Source organism: Abramis brama (assembly GCF_963993115.1).
Source record: "Abramis brama genome assembly, chromosome: 4".
Lineage (NCBI taxonomy): Eukaryota > Metazoa > Chordata > Actinopteri > Cypriniformes > Leuciscidae > Abramis > Abramis brama.
The window spans coordinates 46,002,138-46,025,313 of record NC_139966.1 but is presented as its reverse complement, the minus strand read 5'-3'; the positions used below and the strand labels follow the sequence as shown (position 1 = coordinate 46,025,313).

Sequence of the window (23,176 nt, the reverse complement as noted above, 5' to 3'; positions counted from 1 at the left end):
AAGAGAGCCATAATTTACAGCCATAAAAGACAGGAAGCACTTATGCAAATACTCACATTGTAATGGGCCAGTGTGTTGATTCGTTTCCACCTTCCCTCTTTCTGTGATGTCAAGTCCAGATCAGACAGGATCTGCCCTGTAGAGCCAGGGCGCCACTCTGTGGCAAGAAGAGAAAGTAATGTCTCACAACACGGTATGAGGGAGGGAAAAAAACCCCAACAAACTAGGCACGAATTACACTTGACAACCTGAGAAAAAGAAAATCCCTGGCTGGTTTTTCCCTACACTACTTTTTAACCAGATTCGTCTGTCTGATGGATGATGCGAGACATCGGCTTTAACAATTCAGCACATTTGGAAGAACAACTCATTAAGAACTGCAGGAGTACAGACCGACATGCACAAAATCCCACCATTAATCAAACCGCTATCTGTTCAGAGCCGGGATTAAGCGTGTCTTCCTCCAATTCCTTTAAATGCAGCACGTTGTTAATAAAGGGAGCTATTTATGCGTGTTACTTTCATAAAGTTTAGAGGCTTTTGGAAATGTTCCTGCTGTAATGAATCATAAGTGCTGGGTGGTAAGGAAATTCAAATGTATGCGAGGTCTAACCGAGTGCGACGCTGTCCACCGTGGGTCTCTGGGAGTAGGGCAGATTCCTGTACACCTGCTCGATGATCTTCTCCTTCACCTGGGAGATGCTGTCACAGTTCAGGACTTTGACAGGGGTCACGTCGGGACCCTCACCGTGAACCAGCACCTGCAGGGTCTAAAAAGATCAAATAGGCTTTAGTATACTGGTACCATCAAGTGTACAAAGGTCATCAAATAAACAAACAGATAAGAATCACTAGTCAATTACTTAGGCTAAAATCTTGGTTGTAATCCACTAACAAAATAAGAGTATCGGTTTTGTTTGTTTTCCAAGATTGCAAGAATCGTTCTCAGCCAAATAGTTTCCTCCAGCGGATAATGGCTGTTCAGTCCCTGAGGAGCAGTTTTACGGTCGAGAATGAGATTACAGACTCACTGCTGGGCAATGAAATGGTGTTAGGAGAACAATGATGGACACACTAACACTGTCTCTGCTTTCCTGAGTCTCTCTTACCATTCTGTACTAACAAGCTTTCCGTTGAGCGGGGCCCTTACTGACCGTTTCTGCTAGGAAACCACTTTGTACACATATTAGGAGTAAACAGACATGCCACACACTTCAGAAACAAAGTGTGGTTTCTAAAATATGTTTTCAAGGTAATTCCATCATCAGACATTAAACTGTCCTAATGGAAATGAGAAAATACTTCAAGTACTTACCAAAATACTGTACTCAACATCATCCCCCAGAAGTCCCGTGTCGTTTAGAGTGTACTTGGCTTTCTTCATCTTGGCATCAACAGGACCTTTTTCCACCTGATGTTTAATGGCTTTAAAGAGCTTATAGAGCGGCTCACCGGCTGAGTCCTGCAAGAACACATTAGTCAGCCTCCATAACCAGAAAACAATTGCTGCAATTTCTATTTGTAGCTAAATTGCTCACCTTCAGGAACTGGTAGAGACATATGGACATCCAGTTACACAACATCCTCTCCACAACCGTCTCAGATCTAAACAGGAAACACAGACCGAAAAAAAAAAGCTTTGTTATCTTGCATTCGGATTAATTGTGATCTTCATTTGAAAGATCCTGATATTGATGGTTATAAATCACAAGAACGTACTTTTATCAGTGTCTCTATTCAGTGTATACATTAAACAACAGAACACAAGCTCAGCACACAATAACAAAATACAACGAAACCAGTGTAGAACGATTCACAAACAAATGACCCGTTTCATTTAATGAATGGTTCAAAAAGACACGTTGCCAGTGTAAAACACTGCCCTGTATAATTTACAGAATTATATGGAAGAATATATAAGCAAAATGAACAACAAAACAAAAATATACCTAAATAAATCTGAATCAAATTTAATCAAAACAGGAATCAAACTGAATGGCGAGCTTGTGAATTGGAATCAAATTGAATCAGGGACTCCCAACTAAGGTTGTTTACTCGTACAAATTAAAAGGGCCAAGTCTATGATATAAAGTCTAAAGTCATTCATTATTGCGTTTAATCAATTGCAATATTGACACATGAATTTGATTTGGCGTCGGTTCTGACCTGCGGAGCATGAGTTTGGGATTCTTGCTGTGGACATATTCCTCCATGAGCTCCAGCAAGAGGGTTCTCATGATGTCCGTGTAGTACTCCAGCTTGCCATGTAGCGCCACCGTCAACAGGGAGGCAAAGTAAACCTTATTCCTGGCATTGAACTCCTGCCGGCCCTCCAGGGTACGAATGAACTACAACACACAGATTTAGTACATAAGTCAGCTAATACATCAAATCCAGTAGTACACAGATATAGTAGAGCAGAAAACACATTTCAGAATGTCATCAGGGTGTAGTCTGGAAACAAAGTTAAGGTCTCACGTTGATGAGGAAGGTTTTGCTGTTCAGGAGATTGGAGAACTGGTTGAGCGCCTGGTCTACAATGGGTCTGCGGGATTCTGGGATATCCAGCTTGCCAGTGATCATGACATCGTTGGCTCCATCTTTGGAGGGCAGGAAGAAAACGCGGTTGGTGTAGTTCTTGTAGTCCAGGAATGGGATTCGAGCTTCACTCAGATCACTAGTGTGGTCCTCCATCTCTATCATAAGATCTAAGAGAAACAGAGAGTTGGTACTTTCAGAATAGCAAAAACTCATCTTTGTTCTGCTAAAAAACAAATATTTGCTGAAGTGACAAGCAAACGAAGTCAGAAAACCACATGTAATTCATAGTTTGTTCATCCCAAGACAAAAAGACTCAATTTGAATACAAGATGATAAACTATTTGAGAAGCAGGAAAAGGTCCGCCAGTATGAATGGCTTGAGATCTTACCAGTGAACTCTTTTTTACAGCGATCTCGGACACTCTCTTCTAAATTCGCCAGCTGATTTTTGATCTTCTCATACTCTCGTTCTGCCTGCTGGCTTTTCCTCCTGTACACATGCAAAAACAAACATTCATTTTAATCTTATTTACTGCTTATTATGACTTATGCATATGACTTAATTTTTTATTGATAGTAGAGAGAGCGAGAGAGCAGGAAATTCTAATACTGTTTATTTGCTGTTCAAAGTGAATTTTAATTTATGGTTTGATTATTTTTTTTTATCCACTTAATTATTAATAATAATTATTTATTATTAAATAATCCAATTTAATTATTATTAATCAATTTAAATACAATACCTTTTTGTTTTTTAATAACACTTGAGCATAAGGACAGGGAATCCAGATAATGTGTTTATTTGCTGTTAACAATCAAAGTGAATTTTCATTTTTTATGATGATTTTTTTATTTGATTTACTCATTATTTATTATTTGTTGACTTCTTTATTTGTTATATTAGACAGAAAGGAAAGGAAATGATAGAGAGAAATGGAGGGAATGAGACCATATGAAGAAAACGTATGTCCGAGCGTGTGCGCAACTCACTAGACCATAGCTTTGAAATCAAAGTTATTAAGTTCACATTATTACGGTCTGGTGCACTCTGAGGTTTGTTACCTGTAGCAATAGACCGACGCTGCAATGAAGAGGACCATGGGAATGAGGACAGCAGGAATGATGATGTAAAGAGGAACCTCGTATTTCCTCTCAAAGCGTACAAAGCCGACTTTCCATTCGCCTTTTCCGAATTTGATCTGAAAAAGACGAGAAACTTTGAACGCAGGGTAAAATTGGTCAGAACAACTGTGATTAAAACTTGAGGAGAACAGTCTCTAACCAGCAGCTCCATGGCCTCTGAGCTGGTGTCTCTGCGATGGCGTCTGGAGGTGGATTTAGGAGGGCTGGAGGGGGCCACGAGGAACAACTTATCGTCCTCTAGGATTGTCACCACGCACTGCTCATCGCCCACAAACGCCTGGGCCTCTTTGGCAGTCATGGCTTTGGAAAAACCTCGACCCTGTAACACAGAAGCAATGAAGCAGTGATTTTTTAGAAAGCACAATCACCAGTTACTGAAACAAAACCCTCTTATATCATCTTTACTGTAAAATAGCGTTAGAAAAAATACTTGCATTAACATTGATGATGCTGTTTTCCGTGATGGCTTTTTCCTTCAAAGGGTCAAAATAGGGGTCTGGATGGTAAACAAAATTAGTCAAGTTCTCCACCAAGTTGTCTAGCTGGATGATGATTCTTAAGGGAAGGTTCGCATATGACTTGTTCACAACCGGAGAGAGGAACTCCAGTACGGAGTCGTTCTTGCTGCTAACTTCTTGAACGAACTGCAGGAAAGAAAACAAGTTGGTTTATCTCTGTATAAAACACATTTCACAAATGTCTGAGCACTAAAAAAGAAATGAGACAGCATGGTGTCAGCTGCGTGATGAATGTTGCTTATTAACATTAAGAGAAGGGAGATAGAGGGAAGGAAATATTAGGAAGATGCAGACAGAGGAGAGTGAGAGAGGAAAGGGAACTCTTCAGCTTGGAACCAAGCAATGGGTTATGACAGCCAGACATTTGATCAAAAGGAAATTGCACGAAAATGAAATGCTGACATTTCTTAAGTCGAGCCAATCAATAACATCTGACAGAACAAAAATAGGAAACCAGAAGATTTAAAATGAAAGCACAAGCAACTTATTCAGTTATCGTAATATTAAAGAGATGAAAATGCTTTCGATAAACGATTTCGAAAATGATTTTTATCCTTTTTAGAGCCTGTGGTCACTACGAACAACAAAAATACCTGTTTACTTTTTATATATCTTTATATTATTTATTAATATTTTGATTTAGCTTTTATTTAGATTTATTTTTAATTTTTAGTCATTTTTTATATATTTCTATTTTGCTTAAATTTATTGTTTTAATTTGAGTAATTTTAGTACTTAAACTAATTTTATTTCACTTAGTTGCCAAGGAAACACTTATTTTTTTCTTTTTTTAAAAAATTTATTTCCAACTCTTTTCAATTAACGAAAGCTATTTTTAATCATTTTAGTTTTAGTTAACAATAACAACGCTGCATCCAACAGGTTTGGAATGACATAAAAGTAAACGGTGACATCTGAACTTTGAATTTTTAGGTGAACTATTTCGTTAAGGAATTCGTTTCATTTCAAATTCCAGCCTTGCTTATTGTAAGTGACCACTAACTCGACCACAGATCGGTGCAAAAGCATCATGACAAACATGAGACGCACCTCCATGTCGCCAGAGTTGGGATTTAACTCGTCAGAAGAGGGCAGCACTCGCATGGTGGCTCTTTGCACCTGATCAAATCCAGATCCCATAACTAAGATCTTACGGCCTCCACTGAAAACACACAAACAAACATACAGACATGTAGCACTTATATACACAGCCATTTATTCTCACCCCTGGACCCACCCCTGTTGACGTCTTATTTGTGAAGCCATGGCATTCAATGTTAGAAATGCCTAATAGCGAGCGACAGTAAAGCGACCTGTATGTGTGAGCAAAGATTAAGAATGGACTTACCAAACAAAGCTAGCCTGTGGGGTGTACTCTGTAACTTTGGGATTTGTTGAGTATTCGAATCTGCCTTCTTTGACATCTCTGAAAGTGTCCCTGCCATACTTCACAGTAACAGGCAACTTATCTGAAGGAATTTTCGGTCCTTTATATGGGCCTGTTTTGCAGGTGATCTCCTCGCCAAATGTCAAACTACATGTTTGAAAACAGAGGCACAATCAGCATTGGACAAAGATCCAAATCTTCCAGAAATCTACTGCTTGCTTGTTACTCACACTTCACAAGGCTCTTTGTCCACTGTGATGCTGATGTCATCTTTACTAGCCGTGTTTAGGTACTGTCCTGTGATAGTGATGATGGTTCCTCCAGCAGCTGGGCCTTTAGAGGGGGACACAGCCATGGGGACAGGATCCTTGAATATGGGAGGAAAACTCTTTCTGTTAACATTTGCTCACTTACAGCTCCCTGAGAGCTCATTTTTCTACATCAGACTAGCTTTATTAAATATTAATAATGCTATGTATGCACAGTCAGTGTTTAGGATAAAACATAACTTCAATTGAAACTCTGAAAAGATATAACAACCTATACATAAACTACATTTTGGGGTCAGTAAGACTTTTTAAATTAATACATTTATTTATCAAGGATGCACTGAACTGATCAAAAGTGACAGTAAATACATTTTGTATTATAATGTTACAAAAAATGTATATATGTTAAATAATTTGGTTAATTTTATTGATATGTTGTTGATACATGATTTGATACGTTCCAAATCAGCATATTAAAAATATTTCTGAAGGATCATGTGACACTGAAGACTGAAATAATGGCTGCAGAAAATTTAGCTTTGCCATGATGCAAATAAATTACATTTTAATATATATAAAAATAAGAAACAGTTACTTTCAATTGCAATACTATTTTACAATATTATTTACTGTATTTTTGATTAAACAAATGCAACTTTGCTGTAACAGACATCTTTTAAAAACATTATAAAATCTTACAGATAAAAAAACAAAATCAAAACCTATTTTACTTGGTGACTTATTTCCTGAGCGAAACTGAATATTCTGCTCTATTTTGACCTTGGACTGGATCATTTATTAACAAATTAAATCATTTTGATTTCTTCATTTTAAATTCATTTACAAGATTTCTTTGGTCAACCATCTTCACAAGCTCCATTTTGCTGGTTAATAGCATGACAATGCCGGTTCACTGGATCAGCAAGGGAATTCCTGCTAGTCTAAACTGGTCTTTTCAGGGGTGCAACAAATTAGAAATGATTACAATCTTAGAAATTAGAAACAATCTGATGAGGCCACAAAGTCTTCATAACAGAGAAAGCAGTTACCCTATAAGTGAATGACACTTCCGACTGTCCTGCTCTCTCCCCTTTCACTTTCACTTTCACTGGCCCGGCTGGATTCGGCAGGGTTGAGGTTGAGAAAGACCCAATCTCACATACCACACTGAAACACAATGGTAGAACAGAACTATAAGCTAAACAGCTATTTCTAACTTACATATATACAAGATGGATGCATTTTAAATGCTCTATATAATCAATGCATATTCATCTAATATGGTGTTCATGCAGTACCTGGTAGAGACTGAGTATCTCTCCGGCTGATGTGTACATGGCACTCCAGCCACAGTGATACTCTCAATGTCCTCCTGCTTGATGCCCAAGTTAGAGCCTTTTATTGTAACAGAGATCTGTCCCTCCACCGGCCCATACCGGGGAACAATCTGGAATGAAAGCAGAACAGCAAAGTTAAAAGAGACCTATAACACTCAAAACCGTAAACTAGAGTCACAAAGATTACCCATAACCACTGAGCCCTTGAGTGATACAGCTGCTTCGGAGAAAATCGTTTGCCAGATGACAAATAATAAAACACCATCAGGCGCGGGCGGCGCGATCATTAGAGTCTCAGATGGATTCAACAAAACACTAAAGTGAGAGACTGAGATTGTGACTACCAGAGCAGCCATCTATATATCATTTAGGCATGAAAAATTGAGAAAACGATGAAAGGGAATGGTGTTTTCTAGAGAAGATGAGAGAGAAGATGATGAGTGGAAATTTATGAACTGCATTTGAACCGGGAATGGCGATTTGTAATCGCTGACGTCATGCCAATGAGATGTTCTTTGATGCATTTTGGAGTTTAGTTTGAAGTGTCAATGAATTTTAACAAACTGTGTGCATTCCTAGTGTTAGCAAAGTTTAAAATAGGAAGAGAAAACAAGAAGACCGGTCCTCACATCAGTGATCTTTGGAGGTGGACACTGCTGAAGCTCCGTGTTACACAGGCTTCTGTAGATGCAGGATTTTGGGGTGTCGCACCACACGCAGTTATACTTCGGGTCAGCGTTCTTACACAGACTGCAGTCCTCACGTCTTACTGAACAATTGTAGAGCACCACTGGGAAGAAAAATAGAGGAAACAAACAACACTGACACTGAATTCATCATCTTCAACAAAATAAGGCTCAAAATTGTCCTTGGTCTTTTTGTTTTGTAGAGGAATAAACATTTCATTAAACACTGCTGTTTACCAGTATGCTTTCAGAAATTATGAGTTATGCAAATTAGGCTGTTTTTTGTTGTATGTGGTGATTTAGCACACAAATTTGTATTCAAGTTTGATGCTGTCACCAAATTGTCCGATTGAGCCACTGTTTTTATGGCTGAAAAATAATGCTCAGAATAGGTAGGCTGACAGACATATGTATTCAAAAATATTAGCTTCGATATACTGTAGTTAGCTACATTTGATTAATACATTGTAGCATAGCTTACTACATTTTCATAAAGTTTGACTGTAGCTTAAAGGGATAGTTCATGTGTAGACATGTTTAGCAGATGAGGATTGAAAATGGCATCTTTCAGTTAAAAAATGCACATCAAATCGACCTGGATGACGTACATGTGCTTGCTACAAGCTACTTATACCTATTATGCTTTTTCGGATATTAACTGTCATGTACTGTAGTGTGTTATATAGCTGTTTGTGAATGTAAAAGGGCTGCAAAAGTTTCAAAGATCAAAGCGCACAATAAATGTTATTGTCGCCCAAAAAAAAGAAGTAATTCTGAACTGCCTGAAATGAGTATGCAGTAATCCCAGTCTTACTTCCTGCACGAACCTACTTAGGTTTGTAACAAATCTGCATAATGCCCGCTGCGCATATGGTTTTTATTGGCTGCCGTTGAACAACGTCTACTTTGACCAGCCCTCAAACACTGTAGTTGTAGCGGTAGTTGAGGCCTGGAAGATATATCATAACTAAAAAGAAGTTTGAGCCCTCTTTAATGTCCAGGTACAAGTCAATGCTTTTTCTTTGTTAGCTCTTAATTTTGAGCTCTCAAAGAGCACCAGATTGATGCATTTAACCTTAAAATGTACAACATTTTCTTAAGGGGGAGCATGCCCCCCAACCCCCATAGAGGGACACAGGTCCACCCAACATAGTTTTACAAAATCCTATGGGAAAGAACGATCATTTATGAACTTTACTCCAGCATAGTACAACAAAGTTCCTTTTAAGTCAGTAAAACTGTTAATGCCTAATTAAAATGTCCTTCGACAAGACATTGTGCCCAGGGGCCTCTGAATTCTTAATCCGGCCCTGATGCGTTTACACAACCTTTCCAGATATTGAAGATCCACATGTTTACTGGATGAATTCAGTTTCAGAGAAGTTTTCCTGTCTTTAACAACTATTATGAACCAAATTCATTTAAATATACCTCTGAGGGTGCTGTCAATCATCCTCTCGGTGTCTTTATCCTTTATGTAGAACGTCACATTCACCTCTGGCTCTTTGTCATACGCAAACTGGCATAAAAACAGCAGAATGTTGTCATTAAACATGCAAACAGATACAGACAAACACATCACCGTATCTGGAACAACTGCGTGCCGTAGCAAATTCTCCCCTGATGTTTTTGAGAACCTGATCACCATGTGTTTGCTACGCCCACATAGGACTAAGTCTTACACACACATGCAGCTCAATAGCTGTAAATGCCATATTGGCTGGTGCTCAAACTTCAGAAACAAATCAATGTGTGAACAGAGGAGAAGGGAGGAAGTGAGGGATACATAATAGGAGGAGGAATACGAGTGGAGAGTACTGACCTCATATCCCTCAAATTTGTACTTTGACCCCTCAGACACCACAGTCACCTCGCCCACCTGTTTCATGAGCTCAGTGCCAATCTGAAAGGTTTTGCCCTGAGAGAGATGGAGAAAATGTAATGCTGTTTATGCAGACTCTTTAAGAAGGCATTTTACTATAAAAAACATTCATAATGTTCTGTGATAAAATAAAAATAGTCTAAACTATATTTTTTTACTTTTGTCCTTGGTAGTGATGCGTGGAACGCGATTATATTCGCGGACACTGTGGATAATATGAGGGTCGGGCGGGCCAAGTAATAAAAAATAACATTCTGACTAATTGCGGGTGGGTCGCAGGTGGATGAGATAAATCATTAATGATGGATATATTAATGTGTTTAAAGCCTAATTTTTCATCAGGCACTTATTTTCAGACTTCATTAAGCTACGTACTTGCGGGGTCCACTTGTTTAAACCGCAATGGAGGCAAAAAACATTGGAGCAAAATTTCAAAAAGGAGAATTAAAAAGTGTGGGAGCGTTTTAAGTTAAGTAGTTATCCGGGACGAATCAAGTGCTGGGTATGTGATATGTAACGTCTGTGAAGTGCTGTATGTACATAACAATAAACTAATAATGCCTATAAAGCCCAAGCCTTTTCTTGGGCTGATGATTTCTTTTTTTATCCGTGGATTCGGATGACGTTAGAGCTGATCAACGCATCACTAGTCACTAGAAAGCTACATAGTTGGGCATAGATTCATGTCTCTTATATCACTTCATATTTATGTATATGCATTATTGTTTAAAAGTTTGGGCTCAGTATGATTTGTATTACTTTATTCAGCAAGAAATAAAAAAAAAGTGAGTGATCTATTTCAAATAACTTTCTATTCAGCAAAGAATCCTGAAAAAAATGTAGCATGGTTTCCAAAAATAATAAGTAGCACAATTGTTTTCAACATTAATAACATCAGCTTTGCCAACACAGAAAAAAAATAAAAATAAAGTTATTTTACACAGTAATAATATTTTACAATTTTACTGTTGTTTGATCAAAAAAGTAGCCTTGGAGAGCAGAAGAAACTTCTTTAAAAATCTTACCGACCCCAAACTTTTGAACGACACCTCAAAATTATTAGAATTATGTAAAATGAATGAATGAAATTTAAATCATTATATAATTTTCATTTATTAACGGTATTTAGAAAGCATCCATTTAAACAGTGGGATAATGCACAGCCACCAGGTCATTATCGCAAAACAAAAAAAACTTTTTTGTAAGACGTATTTTCTTCAAGAACATCTACTGTAGCAATGCATGTACTTTACCGAATATTTTTCTAGATTTTTGCCCTGAAATTCGATGGGAGTTTTGATGCCAACAGGAATAAGCAGAGGTTCAGGGATCTCAAACTGAGGACACCTGTCATACTGCAAAAATAAACAAAGGAATAATAAAACTATTATTAGTCATGTTTTGTCACCAGAAGATAATCGATCACCATATATTACTGCACAAACAGGCATATTCATTTATATGCATGCATTCATTAACTATCATCCTAACATGACTCACCTCAGTGTGTTTGATGATAAGATCTCCCTCGACAGACTCAACACTATCACTGCATGTGTGATCACGAATGTTCCACTGGCAGCCCCACTTACTGGTCACACATGCGATGCACCTGCAGAACACACAACCGACCAATCAGAAAGAAATTCTGAATGGAATAAACATTTTTAAAAAGCTGCCTGATACTCACGGAGTATTCTCCGATCTTTTCACCACGGCTGCACAGTTGTAGAACTCAAATGCACTGGATGCCACTTCAATGCCGTTATTCACTGTGATTTTCACTGGCACTGCCACAAAATCTACACACATGCATATGGGAAATGGGAATCAAATGGGCTATTAGGTATGAGTAATTCATAAGACCAATTCTGAACTTTTAGAGCTCAACAGGTGCTAGCAACGCCAAGGTCATGGGTTCGATTCCCAAGAAAAGCATGCCTTGATAAAAGCTTATTTAACTTTAGAATCAACAAGTAATAGATTAAGCTTCAGTGTGATTTTTTTTCATCTGATCAGTCTCCAAATTAAAAATCACAAAACTAGCAAATTACAAACATGAAGAAATGAAAAACTATTCGTGCCTGACGGCATTTTTAGGCATTCTGCTTGACAAACACCATCTGTTTGTTCAGGGAGTAAAGGAGGCAGTAAGAGGAAGGCTTCACAGTAGGTGATTATTAAAGTTAAAGGCAAACATGTAGTTCTCACCTTGTGTCTCAGGTGTGGGCGGGATTAACTCATAGGTCGGGAGATCACAAATGACCCGTGTGCCTTCCATAGTAGCATCACTTATGTGCTCACCAAACACACACTTAAGTTTGTCAGGACTCTTGATACTGGGGAGGGAGGGGATGTTAATCTCCACCTGCAAGTTTCAACCAGAAAACATGGATTTAAGAGTAAACATATAATAAAATATATACAAATATGTTAAATATACAAGTTCTCAAACATTTTGAACATCTTAATTGGTGTGTTTTCTAGTTGTTTATGGTTATTGGATGACAGTTTGTAAATATAAAATATTTAGGGCTAAATATAAATACCTAAAATAAAAGGGTAATACTAATAATTTAAGTATAATTAATAAAAACATTTAATTTATTATTATTAATAATAATAATAATAATAATAATACAAATAAAATTGATATTATTATAAACATTACACATTTATAATGATTTTTTTCAATCACTTAATACGATTTTATTGATTTCCATAACTTCTGAAAATCACAATTTTAAAATTCTCTGTCATTTTAAGGTTTTGCATGACTGTGGGAATCCAACAATATGCAATGTGAAAAAGAAAGATGAAATAATATTGATTTCAGCAAATCAGGAGTATACTGTCATTATTCATTACAACTGATCCAGGAAGTTAATTACGGAATACAGGAAGCCTCATCGATCAACCATTACCATTTGAGTTTCTTCTAAGCCATATTAGAAATGCATGAAGAGTGCTCTGTGCGTTCATGTGGTATGAATAGTTTCAGGTGCCTTGTTTACTAACTTTATCACATCAGCTCATGAAAAAAGATTAGATTCACAGACTGGATCTGTTACAGCCAGTAAATATCAATCCTGAGTCAATCCTTAAGAGGTTAGGGTTTAAAATAACGGCAGACTGTATCACAGCGTGTACGTGTTATGCTTCAGTACCGGTGTCCTTTGCGTTTTCTTGCAGCTGATGTTGGGGGGCTCAAAGGACTGAATGGTTACACATGTTTGTTTTGGACTCCACAACCAGGCATTCTCTCCATCTCCCTTTTGACAATCCTTCTTCCTTGTACAACTGCAGGAGAAAAGCAGACAAACATGGGTAATGAGCCACACTGCATTTGCTTTAACTGGGCTGAACACAGGTATGTAACAGCACTAGCTAAAATTTAACAGACAACTCCAAGACTTGGATTACACCATATTTTAGAGGTTAACATAGATGGAAGTCACATGACCCAAAGGAGCAATTTATATTTTATTTGGCAGTAGAAATATCAAACTCTGTTGTAGTTTGGCAGTGTTATTACTTGTCCTGTCTTTTACTGGACAAGAATGCCCAAATGTTGTTGTGCTTTTGGTAATGAAATGACCATCATGAAATGATCTAACAGACTTACCGCCCCTCCAACACACACCAGCCACAATATGGGTCCCGTTGGGACACACATGAGTGACAGTCATGCTTCTGCTCACAGGTCTGCACTGGCACTTTGGAGATCTACACAAAAGAGAAGCAAGACAACATTTAAAAGGCAAATTTGTTTGTTTATTTATTTAGCTTAAGATGCCTAATAGCTGATGCATCTGTAATTGAAGGTTCTGCTTCTCCATTAAGAATGTTAAGCTGTGCTCACAATGGACAAAAAAGTCCATTGTCAATACTGCACCAAAACATTAAGCACTGCTCACGCAGAAGCCACTTTCAAACCAAGCAGCTTTCTGTTGGTCAACGCGGCAAATTTGCATGACCAACTTGAACAAAAGTGAAATCTACATCTCTGCATCTCTTACTGACCAATTTAAAGGAAATGTGTGCATGTTTTGTTAAGTAGCTTTTGTTGTTATTTTATGAGTGCTGGATAAAATTGTATGTAAGATTCTGAGTTTTATGTTTGTATGTTGTTTATGTGAAACTTTTTGTGCTGCCATTTTGGCCAGGACTCCCTGGAAGAAGTGATTGTATACCTCAATGGGACTATCCTGGTAAAATAAAGGATAAATAAAAATAAATAAAAATACATGGGGAACTTTTCCACCCTTAAGAGAAACTCCCAATAGGGCGGATTCCAACTGAAACTATTGGTGTTTGCCCACAAAAAATTCACAGTTAATACAGTATTTTCTATCATTCCATTCAAAAACCATTTCTTTAAGGTTGGCAAACTAACCTTATTCAAACAGATTTTAACCAGTGGATGATCACTGCTGACTCAATGTGATCTAAGCATTGTGAATGTGTACATGGACAAACCTTTCTGCCAGTGGTGATGTACAAGTGATCCGAAGTTGAATCAAAAAAGAGGTTTTTGTTCACCCCACCATCTGCGCGTTCCCCTTGAATCCTGTGATAAAAGTCAGTGCGGCTGGGGTCAAGATGCACCTGCAAGCGAAAAGTTAATGAATGATTTAATTCATTTTGAAAATGCTTTTATCCAAAGCGACTTTCAAGTAAACTATATTACAGGGGTAGTACAGCTAGGGCAAGTCCTGGGGATAAGTGCATTGCTCAAGTGGTTGTAGCTCATAAATCATCCATCCTTGGGTTTGAATCAACAATCTTTTGGTTACCAGCCCATATCGTGAACCACGAAGCCAGACCACCACAGCAGTCAAACCACAAGGGCTTAAGTGAAATTCAAAGAGAATAGAAACCAGACCCTGGAATGGGACTCACCTGTAAGACATCTGCTCCACCAGTTCCCAAGAATGCCACTGTGTGCTCATTCTCCACCGCTACAGCTACAGCTGTCAGCATGTCATTTCGGGTGTAGATGGGTTTGACAGACAGAGCATACTCAGGTTTACTGGCTAGTGGAGACGGCAGGAACTCTGCACCACATTTATATTCCTTCACCATATCCTTCTGTTGGGCGAAAATACACAGCACATTCAAAAAGGTTGTAAACGACCACACAACACGGAAGCAGAGTTGAAGACATACAACAACTCACATCTCTTTTGGTCCTGCAGATGGCCTCTGTCTTGGATATGTAGGGTGAATAAACGGTCTTTGGTTTCTCGTCCTCCAGAACTTCTCCTATGTAGCAGGATTCAATCACCTCCTCAAGCCTAGAGTTAATGCTGTTGAGTGGGTACATGCACAAGGCTGATCGACCGCCGTCCTCATCCGCACTGAACACCACAAATAGAACCTTATCGTTGAGATTCGAAGAGGTGATATTCCTAGCCAAAACTTCACCAGGTTTGGCCAGATATGCCGCTTGGACCTTGTTGTACGTGTTCTCCTGTTGTTCAACACTGACGGTGCAGTTGAGCTGAAGTTCGGTGTAAGAATAATAATGATGGTCATTTTCGCACAGGCGTGCTATAAATGTGATCTTCCTGCTGTCACTGGTGCCCGAAGTGCGTGAGAACAGGAAGTAGATGTAACCGTTATCCTTGAATGCATGGCGAAAGTCGTGGAGGTAGCGCTGGACAAAAGGGCTAGCTTGCACAGTGGAAGCTTCAACCATGTTCTCGAAAACATCCATTTCCAAATGCTCCTGCAGCAACCGAGTGCTGATGAGTTTTGAGCTATCAGAGCCACCGTAGCCCTTCCCTACTAGAAATACGCTGAGGTTTTTATTAGAATTACCATCTATATAATAAGAAATGACCCCCACCACTGCAACAGACTCCTCGCTGCTGGCCACGTATGTCTTCTCGCCTTTGGTGTCACTGTAGTACTCCGGTTTGTCCACGCTGTGAAGGTTTACCAAAGAGCAGATGCCCCTGAAAAGGCTTCCGCAAACGACTAGGGTGCCATTATTGGCGGAGTTAACCAGCAGGAGTTTGTTGATGTTGTTTGTTTCCTTTGCGTCAGTGCACTGTGCAGTGATCGGTGGAGTGCACTGTGGGTTGTCATTCTTAGGGCCAGTTACAGCACTGCTCTCCAGCTTTAGATTAGAGTTCAGCTGATAGATCCCATTTATGGCACCAAGGTAGATTCGTCCGGTTTGAGGGTCCTGAACGACATTGTTGATGACAGTTACAGACAAGAACTGCTCTTGAGTATCATCACAGCAAGATGAGCCAAAACACAGTAGCAGGGACAGCACTGCCAGGGCCCTCCACGCCATCTCTTGAAGAGAAAGAAAAAAAACAAGATATATATCACATTTAGTTGTCACCAAACCACTAGAGTGTCTGGATTTATGATGAGCTTGTTTTTTATTTCTGAATTAAAATGTATATGTATATGTATGTATGTACGTATGCATGTATATGTATGTATGTGTATATATATATATATATATATATATATATATATATATATATATATATATATATATATATATATATATACACACACACATACATACACATACACATATACATATACATATACATATACATATACACATACACATACACATACACATACACATACACATACACATATACATATACATATACATATACATATACATACACATACACATACACATATACATATACATATACACATTTTAATTCAGAACTTGAAAACTGACATCTTTTTGGAAGCTGGAGAATTGCATTGGTATACATCATTATAATATAGTGAAGTAAGCACTAGTCAGACATGGTACCAACAAAGACTAAGTTCAAAGAAAAATCGATCTGGCCTCTCAACTCTTCCCTCAGAAGGGTTGCAGATGGCTGCGTGATTTGACACAGCAATACAAGCGAAGAATTTCTAAAGAGGCTTGTCTTCCACCCCTGATCTCCTTTCATTCTCCTTTTCATCCATCCCCCTACCATTTCATCAGGTCCTAAAAAACACTGGGGCGGAAGTCAAATGCTCATCAAAGAATCACAAGGCGGCCTGATTCCAGGATAACAGAAGGAAGCTCAATGAATTATGGGTACACCCTCAGCAGGTGGGCCAAACAATCCAGACCTCCTTCCTGTAAACAACCCCTATGATAACCAGCAGCATGGCATGCAAAGTTATTGTGTTAGACAGGAAGATTTAATCACAGTTGTTCCTTGTCTGAACATTCTTGAGCTAATTTTAGCTGTTTATGAGTTTCAGGTGGTAAAAGTAGTTGGGGAAACAAAATATTCCCCATATTCCATTACTAATACTGCCAAGAATTCCACATGAACTCAATCTTATTTGCCTAAACATGCTGACAATCCTCTTGAGTGAACTTCCACATAAAACTGACTATGATGTTTAGATTGCCAGAGCACATACTTTCACAGCAAAAAGTGCAAATAGAAGGAGTCTCTCAGACACCACGATCCTACGCCCAGAGCTCATAAAGAATTCATGCTAAGAGTTTAGCGGATATTACAGCTCTTATTGGCTTTAATGACAGGGCTCCAGAGACACAATATGAGGCAGGGCAGCAGTGACTGGCTTTTTCTCTTTACTTAGTGTCTGTCAGAGCTCAGGCGTGCACAGGGCTTGCAATGAGATTAGACGTTACTGTAGGGGGAGTGTGTTAAATTGTGCTCGTGTGTATGTGTGTGTGACCGTCTGGTGTTAACTGTTAATGGGAGGCGGTATTTGCTGCTAATTCAGAGTGCATGGGAAAATTGTCTGGACTGTAAAACTTTAGACAGGAATGTGACGGGATGGAGTTTTGGCAAACTGACAAGTTTCATTATAATTATCTGTACTGATGATCCCATCTCCCCCATACACAAGGTCAAATTATTAACAGAAACAATAATGTCAGTCTCTCAGTACAGACTTGATATTTGTGCTGAGTGTGCCACACGGCTCTGACTAAGCAAGCCATGTGATCACAAAAGAATGCAGTGTGCCTCATGACACACTCCTTGATTTGCATGTTAACACGCACACACATCAGTCACTAGTAAGGCAAGCTTACCTTTTGTTAGCTCATTCTCAGTCTCAAGTATTAAAGTTTAAAAACCTTCTAAGAAGAATTATAAATTATAAAAAATTACACTGAATGTCAGTGGGATGCAATGTTGGTTCACTGTATGGAAAAAAAAGAGAAACCAATGACATTTTAAAAAATGTCTTCTCGAGTTCCACAGAAATTAAGGTTCTTTACTGGAAACAATGTTTTCCTGAATAACCTCCATGGAACCTTTCCATTGCACAAAAGGTTCTTTATAGTGGAAAAAGTGCAACAAAAAGTTTTTACTGAAAGGTTCTTTTTGGGACCTCAAAATTGTTCGTCTATGACATTGCTGTGAAAAACCCCATTTGAAACCTTTATGGTTTAAGAGTGAAGATCATACTTGTTTGGAATGACATGAATACTTGATTACAGAAGTTTTATTTATGGGTGAACTATCCCTTTAAGTTTAAACTTTTCCACAAGTTCTCTAAACACATTCCCATTCTTCAGAAAATCTAGTTTTATCTATCCTCACACCCTCACACACAAACAAGCACATATTTCCAAAACATCCTGCCCGCTTGTGGCTCCACTGAGACCTAGTCATGTGACCACCACTCGCCATTCAAAACACTCAGTCTACACAAGAATGAGTAGGAAGTGTGTTTGTGTGTGTCTGTATCACTGCATTCCTCGGATTTACAACTGAGGGCATGGCTCAGAAGGCCCTTCCTTTATTTCTTGATTCTGTTCTGATCCGGAGCCAAACCAAACACATTTCCTCTGTATTACTCTAGGTATCTCAACCTGATCTTACTGTAAATTAACTTGTAATGCAGCAGAAGTATGAACAGGGGGGGGAAGGAGGCCTGCATTTGATGCTCATGTTGTGAGTGGGAGTGTGTCTTGCGGTTCGCATAAGCAGCACCAGTGCGTTATTCCTTCTCTCTGCATTAAGAAACAACATGACGGGCAGCTCAGTACACAAGCAGACAAGTGCTGAACCAGCACTACCCTTACCGCAGAGTAGTACAGTGAAACTTCTCAGCCAAGTTAATAGTAAACCCCATATCTTTTCTAAAACTTCTTCGCAGACTTCCCCTCTCGCATACAAACGTTCTTTGACCCTTCATACCGTAGCACCTTGTTTCCTGACTCTCAAGTCAAGATCAGCTAACTCATGCATCATTTACAATATTCCCTCATTAAACTGTCTTAAAGGAGAACTCCGGTCAATTTTAACATTGAGCTAATTTTTTTGTACATTTGGAGTGCTGTCAGTACAGAGAACAACGACAAAAATCGGTGTTGCCTACACCGTGTTATCCTCTTTTTAAAATTTGCACCCTGTTGACTTCAATGGGGCAAGTTTTAAACCTGCTTTTAGCCTCTTAACATCCTTGATGTGTCATTACAAGTGCACAGGTCATGTGAGTGATTCCTTCAGAGTGAACACGGTGAATCTGACTGCAGTAGATGTGAAAGATATGAATAAAAATGATGTTTATTCAGCCAGCACACATACCTGTATTTACATCCTGTTTTCGGTCAAAGTCCACAGTAGTCGACTGTCGAGTTCACGCGCATAGGTTTAGTACCTATGATCACGCGCGTGAACTCGACAGTCGACTACTGTGTAACACTTTATTTTGATGGTCCCTTTTGAACGTGCTGTTGACTATAAGTAACTTTGCAACTATATGTCAACTAACTTTCATTGGAGTATAAGTAGACTGTCTGCTTAATATCTGCAAACACTTTATTGTGATGGTCCTCCAACAGACACTCTACTGACTAGAAGTAAATTTGCAACTACATGTCAACTTAATATAACCCTAACCCTACCAGACTATTAATACTTAACTAACACTCTAATGAGAGTTAGTAGACATGTAGGTGCAGCGTTACTTATAGTCAACAGAACGTGTTAAAGGAACCATCAAAATAAAGTGAAACCAAATATTTTCTCATATCCAAGCTTAATATGTAGAGACGCCTATAAGTAACCCATTCATGGGCTAATTTCCCTGAAACGTGTAAACTCCACTCGCTCTGCAGCACTATCAAAACATTGCTGTTTGTTTGAGGACTAAAACCAATCCAACAAAGCAACATCAGCCCAACCAATGGAGTTAGTTTGGTGCAGGGCTGTTTGTCTAACCAATGGCAGGTCAGGGTTTGTTTGCGAAAGATTTTTGAATCAAAAGGTCAAGGTTTGGTTGGTTAATACGATTCATTTAGCCCCTACTGGTAGATGGATGATACTACATTGTTCTGCTAGCAAAAAGCAAGCAAATAAAATGACAATTTACTATAGTAGGCCTGTACAATATATTGGAATAAAAAAGCGATTTTGCAATATGCCTTAATGCGATAGTCAAAGACTGTGATTTAATTAAATAAATATATGCGCTGTCAGTTTCACTGACACTGAAACACTGTATCATGAGCTGCTCGTGATGAACATGAACATAATGAACATAATACCTCTGAAATCAGCAGCTCATACTGTATATTTTTTTTGTCCAAATACCACCAAATAAAAGCTTGATGGTTTAACATTTGACATTAAGACATAAATATCAGTACTGTAACTTTACAGTGTACTATGAAATAAAATTATTTGAATTATTTTTTATGAAATACTCTATCATGTAGCCCTATACTATACTCTAGTAGATGTTTTGGCCGATTTTTTTTGGAGAGCTCTTAAAAGTGCACATACTCACCAATGCTAACGTATAGATTTCTCCAGGTATTGTAGACCTACTTGGTTTGATTTAGGGATTCCGTTTGCCTATGCTAGTGGCATATAAATCACACACTTCACCTTTAAAACCTACTGTTTATTAATGCAGAGTAGGATACCAGGTTCTGCCCTCCTGTCATGGCCGCCTCTGCCTTTGCTTTTCAATGACTGTCTCCACGGACGGCTCGGAATGATTGACGGGTGAGGCCGGCAGACTAATTAAGGCTGGGATCAGAGGGAAAACGTGTGGATGGACACACACAGGTAAAAGCGGGCCAGTATTGAAAGAGCTCTTTGAATATGTAAAAGGGAGATATTTAAACTATCCCAGTCTCCTGGAAGACCTGCCTCTCACTTTGGCTCTGTCCCAAACGGCACATTCAAAGTGGACTTACGTGGCCTTCATTGGCATTTCTCTGTGAAGTAAACGACTGAACGGTGTCACAATTAAAGTTCAAAAGGGTCCAACATATCATCTTAGCCAAACATATCAGACGACGGCAAAAAATTCAAAATACAATCCTTTACTTTGTCAATGACCGGAATTTTGCCAGTGCATCAATTAAAATTAAACAAATAATTAGCATTTTAATTTGCTCTTCAGAGAAATCGATCATATGACTTCAGAAAACATGGAATCGAAGAAGACGACTATTTTTCTGAAACATTTATGGTGATTTCATTATTTTGGAGATCAGCAGCTGAGATCCCCATTCACTTTAATTTAGTTTATAACCATATCATAACCATGATAAATACCGTTCTTTGTATTTATCAACATCCTAACATGAAGAAATAATAAAAAGAAAACTTGGCTATTGTTCATTATTTTATTACATTTCTATTATAGAATTTTATTTATTTTAAATTTTATTTTATTTTATTTTTTTAAGATTGTGTTTATATAAATGATTAGACTAAATCAATAAATGATAACATCTTAAAATCTTTTTTTAAATATACAGAGCCTTTTTATACTATGTATTCAATAATTAAGATATACAATGATGCATTTAATATAGTTATAAAACAGTTTCTACACTATGTTTAGGCTTTTTTGTGTCTGAAAAGTCAAAGAATGTGTGTCTTCATATTTTAAGAACGTCTCGACAAGTACATTCCGCAACATTTCTCCTTTTTTGCTCTACGAAAGAAACCAAGTCATTCAATTAAAACGACATGTCTTTATAAATATAAGAGTTTAAATATGCATCTCATATCCCTATAACGTGCTAGGGTGTTTGACTGAAAAATGAAGGGACATAGATGCAGGACAGACAATTAAAGTGTTTACGATTGAGCAAATCTGTAGTGAGGCACTTACAGATTGAGGTTAATTGCAAGAATGCCCTTGTCTAACGTGCATGTGTGTGTGTGTGTGTGTAGAAGAGAGAGTGAAGGAGAGTGTGTTCACTACCCAGCTGGTCCCAATCAAGTGAGAGACAAGTGCAAAGGTTAAGGTAATTACTCTGGCTGGAAATGAACTAGTCCAGGGCTCTGATGGTCGCCAGGAGGACGAAGGGGACAAACAAACAGAGAAAGAGCTCTCTGAAAACAGAATGTAGACAGACAGCGTGTTTTTGTGCCTTTATGAAGCTTCCAAATTTACCCTCTTCCTCATTAGCGTTCCTGAAACATCTCTATCACAATCTCTGCCTCTTGCTGTCTTTCCCTCTCGCGCTCCTGCTTTTTTGTACTCAATCACTGGTGCTGCAGATAATCACTCCATTCTACAGCTGTCAGCCACAGAGAGAGGGGGTGAATGGGAGATGAAAGTGAGTGAAACACGCAGCCCAGGCTTTCATAAGCCAGGTTCGAGCGCAGAATGCCCAAATGCAGTTTAGTTTCATAAATCTCTTCAAAAACAATTTTGATGCAATTTGTCAGCAACACATCAACTGCTGTTACACGGGCAGGGATCAAAGCGAGGCATGCGTGTGCACGAGCGTGACATGCATGCTGTAAGATCGTAGGATCAATGGAGTCGTGAGGATAGAGTCTGTTATGCTAATGTAATCTAAACGACTCTTGTTAAGGACAGAGTTCATTAATGCCCTGATATATCAGCCCATCCTTATTAATCTCCAAAAACGAGAGTGATATTTAGGCATTCATGCTGCACTCTAGACAATTTGGAAATCTCTTACTACTTGAAATAACCACTGGAATGTGTTCGAGGTCACATATCTGACTTAAGATGCACCCAGAGCCCGTCTACGGAGAGCCTGGCCACTCCCTATTAATTCCTATTGTACCGAATTTTGGTTGTAGTTCCACCAGAGTTCCACTGGGGGCGATCGCCCATGAATGCAAAATGAATGGGAGTCTATGGTGCTAGATGGCTAAATTTGTCTCTTTCAACCGATTGGCGTTGAGAAATCTCGGATTTGATTGTAGGTTTTGCAAGTTCAACATGGGTTATAGGTCGAAAGTTGAATCAGCGAGTACTTTCGATTTCTTACAGGTTGAGTTGTTGTTGCCCATAACACGCTAGCATTCTGCTAATGAACGCTGATTGGTCAGTGAAGGACTGATTACGACCAGAGATACCGCTTGATGGCATTGTGGCATCCGAAGTGGGACCAGAATGTTAAGGCGGACTTTTTCGCCCAAGTTTTTTTTTTTTACCTGT

The 23,176-nt window shown here is 38.6% G+C and overlaps 1 protein-coding gene across 2 annotated transcripts in view; it reads right to left on the bottom strand.

The window, feature by feature from the left end:
* plxnb2a.1 (plexin b2a, tandem duplicate 1) overlaps positions 1-23,176 on the bottom strand; it is a 109,449-nt gene that overhangs the window by 7,056 nt on the left and 79,217 nt on the right. For both annotated transcript variants that reach the window (XM_084112007.1, XM_084112008.1), the window contains 27 exons: positions 14,943-16,072; positions 14,666-14,854; positions 14,243-14,371; positions 13,389-13,489; positions 12,931-13,063; positions 11,975-12,131; positions 11,454-11,565; positions 11,264-11,375; positions 11,017-11,118; positions 9,704-9,799; positions 9,313-9,400; positions 7,825-7,985; positions 7,157-7,305; positions 6,908-7,025; positions 5,820-5,956; positions 5,551-5,736; positions 5,253-5,364; positions 4,119-4,328; positions 3,824-4,003; positions 3,604-3,740; positions 2,931-3,031; positions 2,479-2,708; positions 2,167-2,348; positions 1,539-1,605; positions 1,316-1,462; positions 614-770; positions 57-157 (listed from right to left, as the gene is read on the bottom strand). In XM_084112007.1, coding sequence (XP_083968133.1) covers positions 57-157; positions 614-770; positions 1,316-1,462; positions 1,539-1,605; positions 2,167-2,348; positions 2,479-2,708; positions 2,931-3,031; positions 3,604-3,740; positions 3,824-4,003; positions 4,119-4,328; positions 5,253-5,364; positions 5,551-5,736; positions 5,820-5,956; positions 6,908-7,025; positions 7,157-7,305; positions 7,825-7,985; positions 9,313-9,400; positions 9,704-9,799; positions 11,017-11,118; positions 11,264-11,375; positions 11,454-11,565; positions 11,975-12,131; positions 12,931-13,063; positions 13,389-13,489; positions 14,243-14,371; positions 14,666-14,854; positions 14,943-16,070 — 4,722 coding nt within the window. In that variant the 5' untranslated portion in view covers positions 16,071-16,072. The remainder of the gene's footprint in view (positions 1-56; positions 158-613; positions 771-1,315; positions 1,463-1,538; positions 1,606-2,166; positions 2,349-2,478; positions 2,709-2,930; positions 3,032-3,603; positions 3,741-3,823; positions 4,004-4,118; positions 4,329-5,252; positions 5,365-5,550; positions 5,737-5,819; positions 5,957-6,907; positions 7,026-7,156; positions 7,306-7,824; positions 7,986-9,312; positions 9,401-9,703; positions 9,800-11,016; positions 11,119-11,263; positions 11,376-11,453; positions 11,566-11,974; positions 12,132-12,930; positions 13,064-13,388; positions 13,490-14,242; positions 14,372-14,665; positions 14,855-14,942; positions 16,073-23,176) is intronic.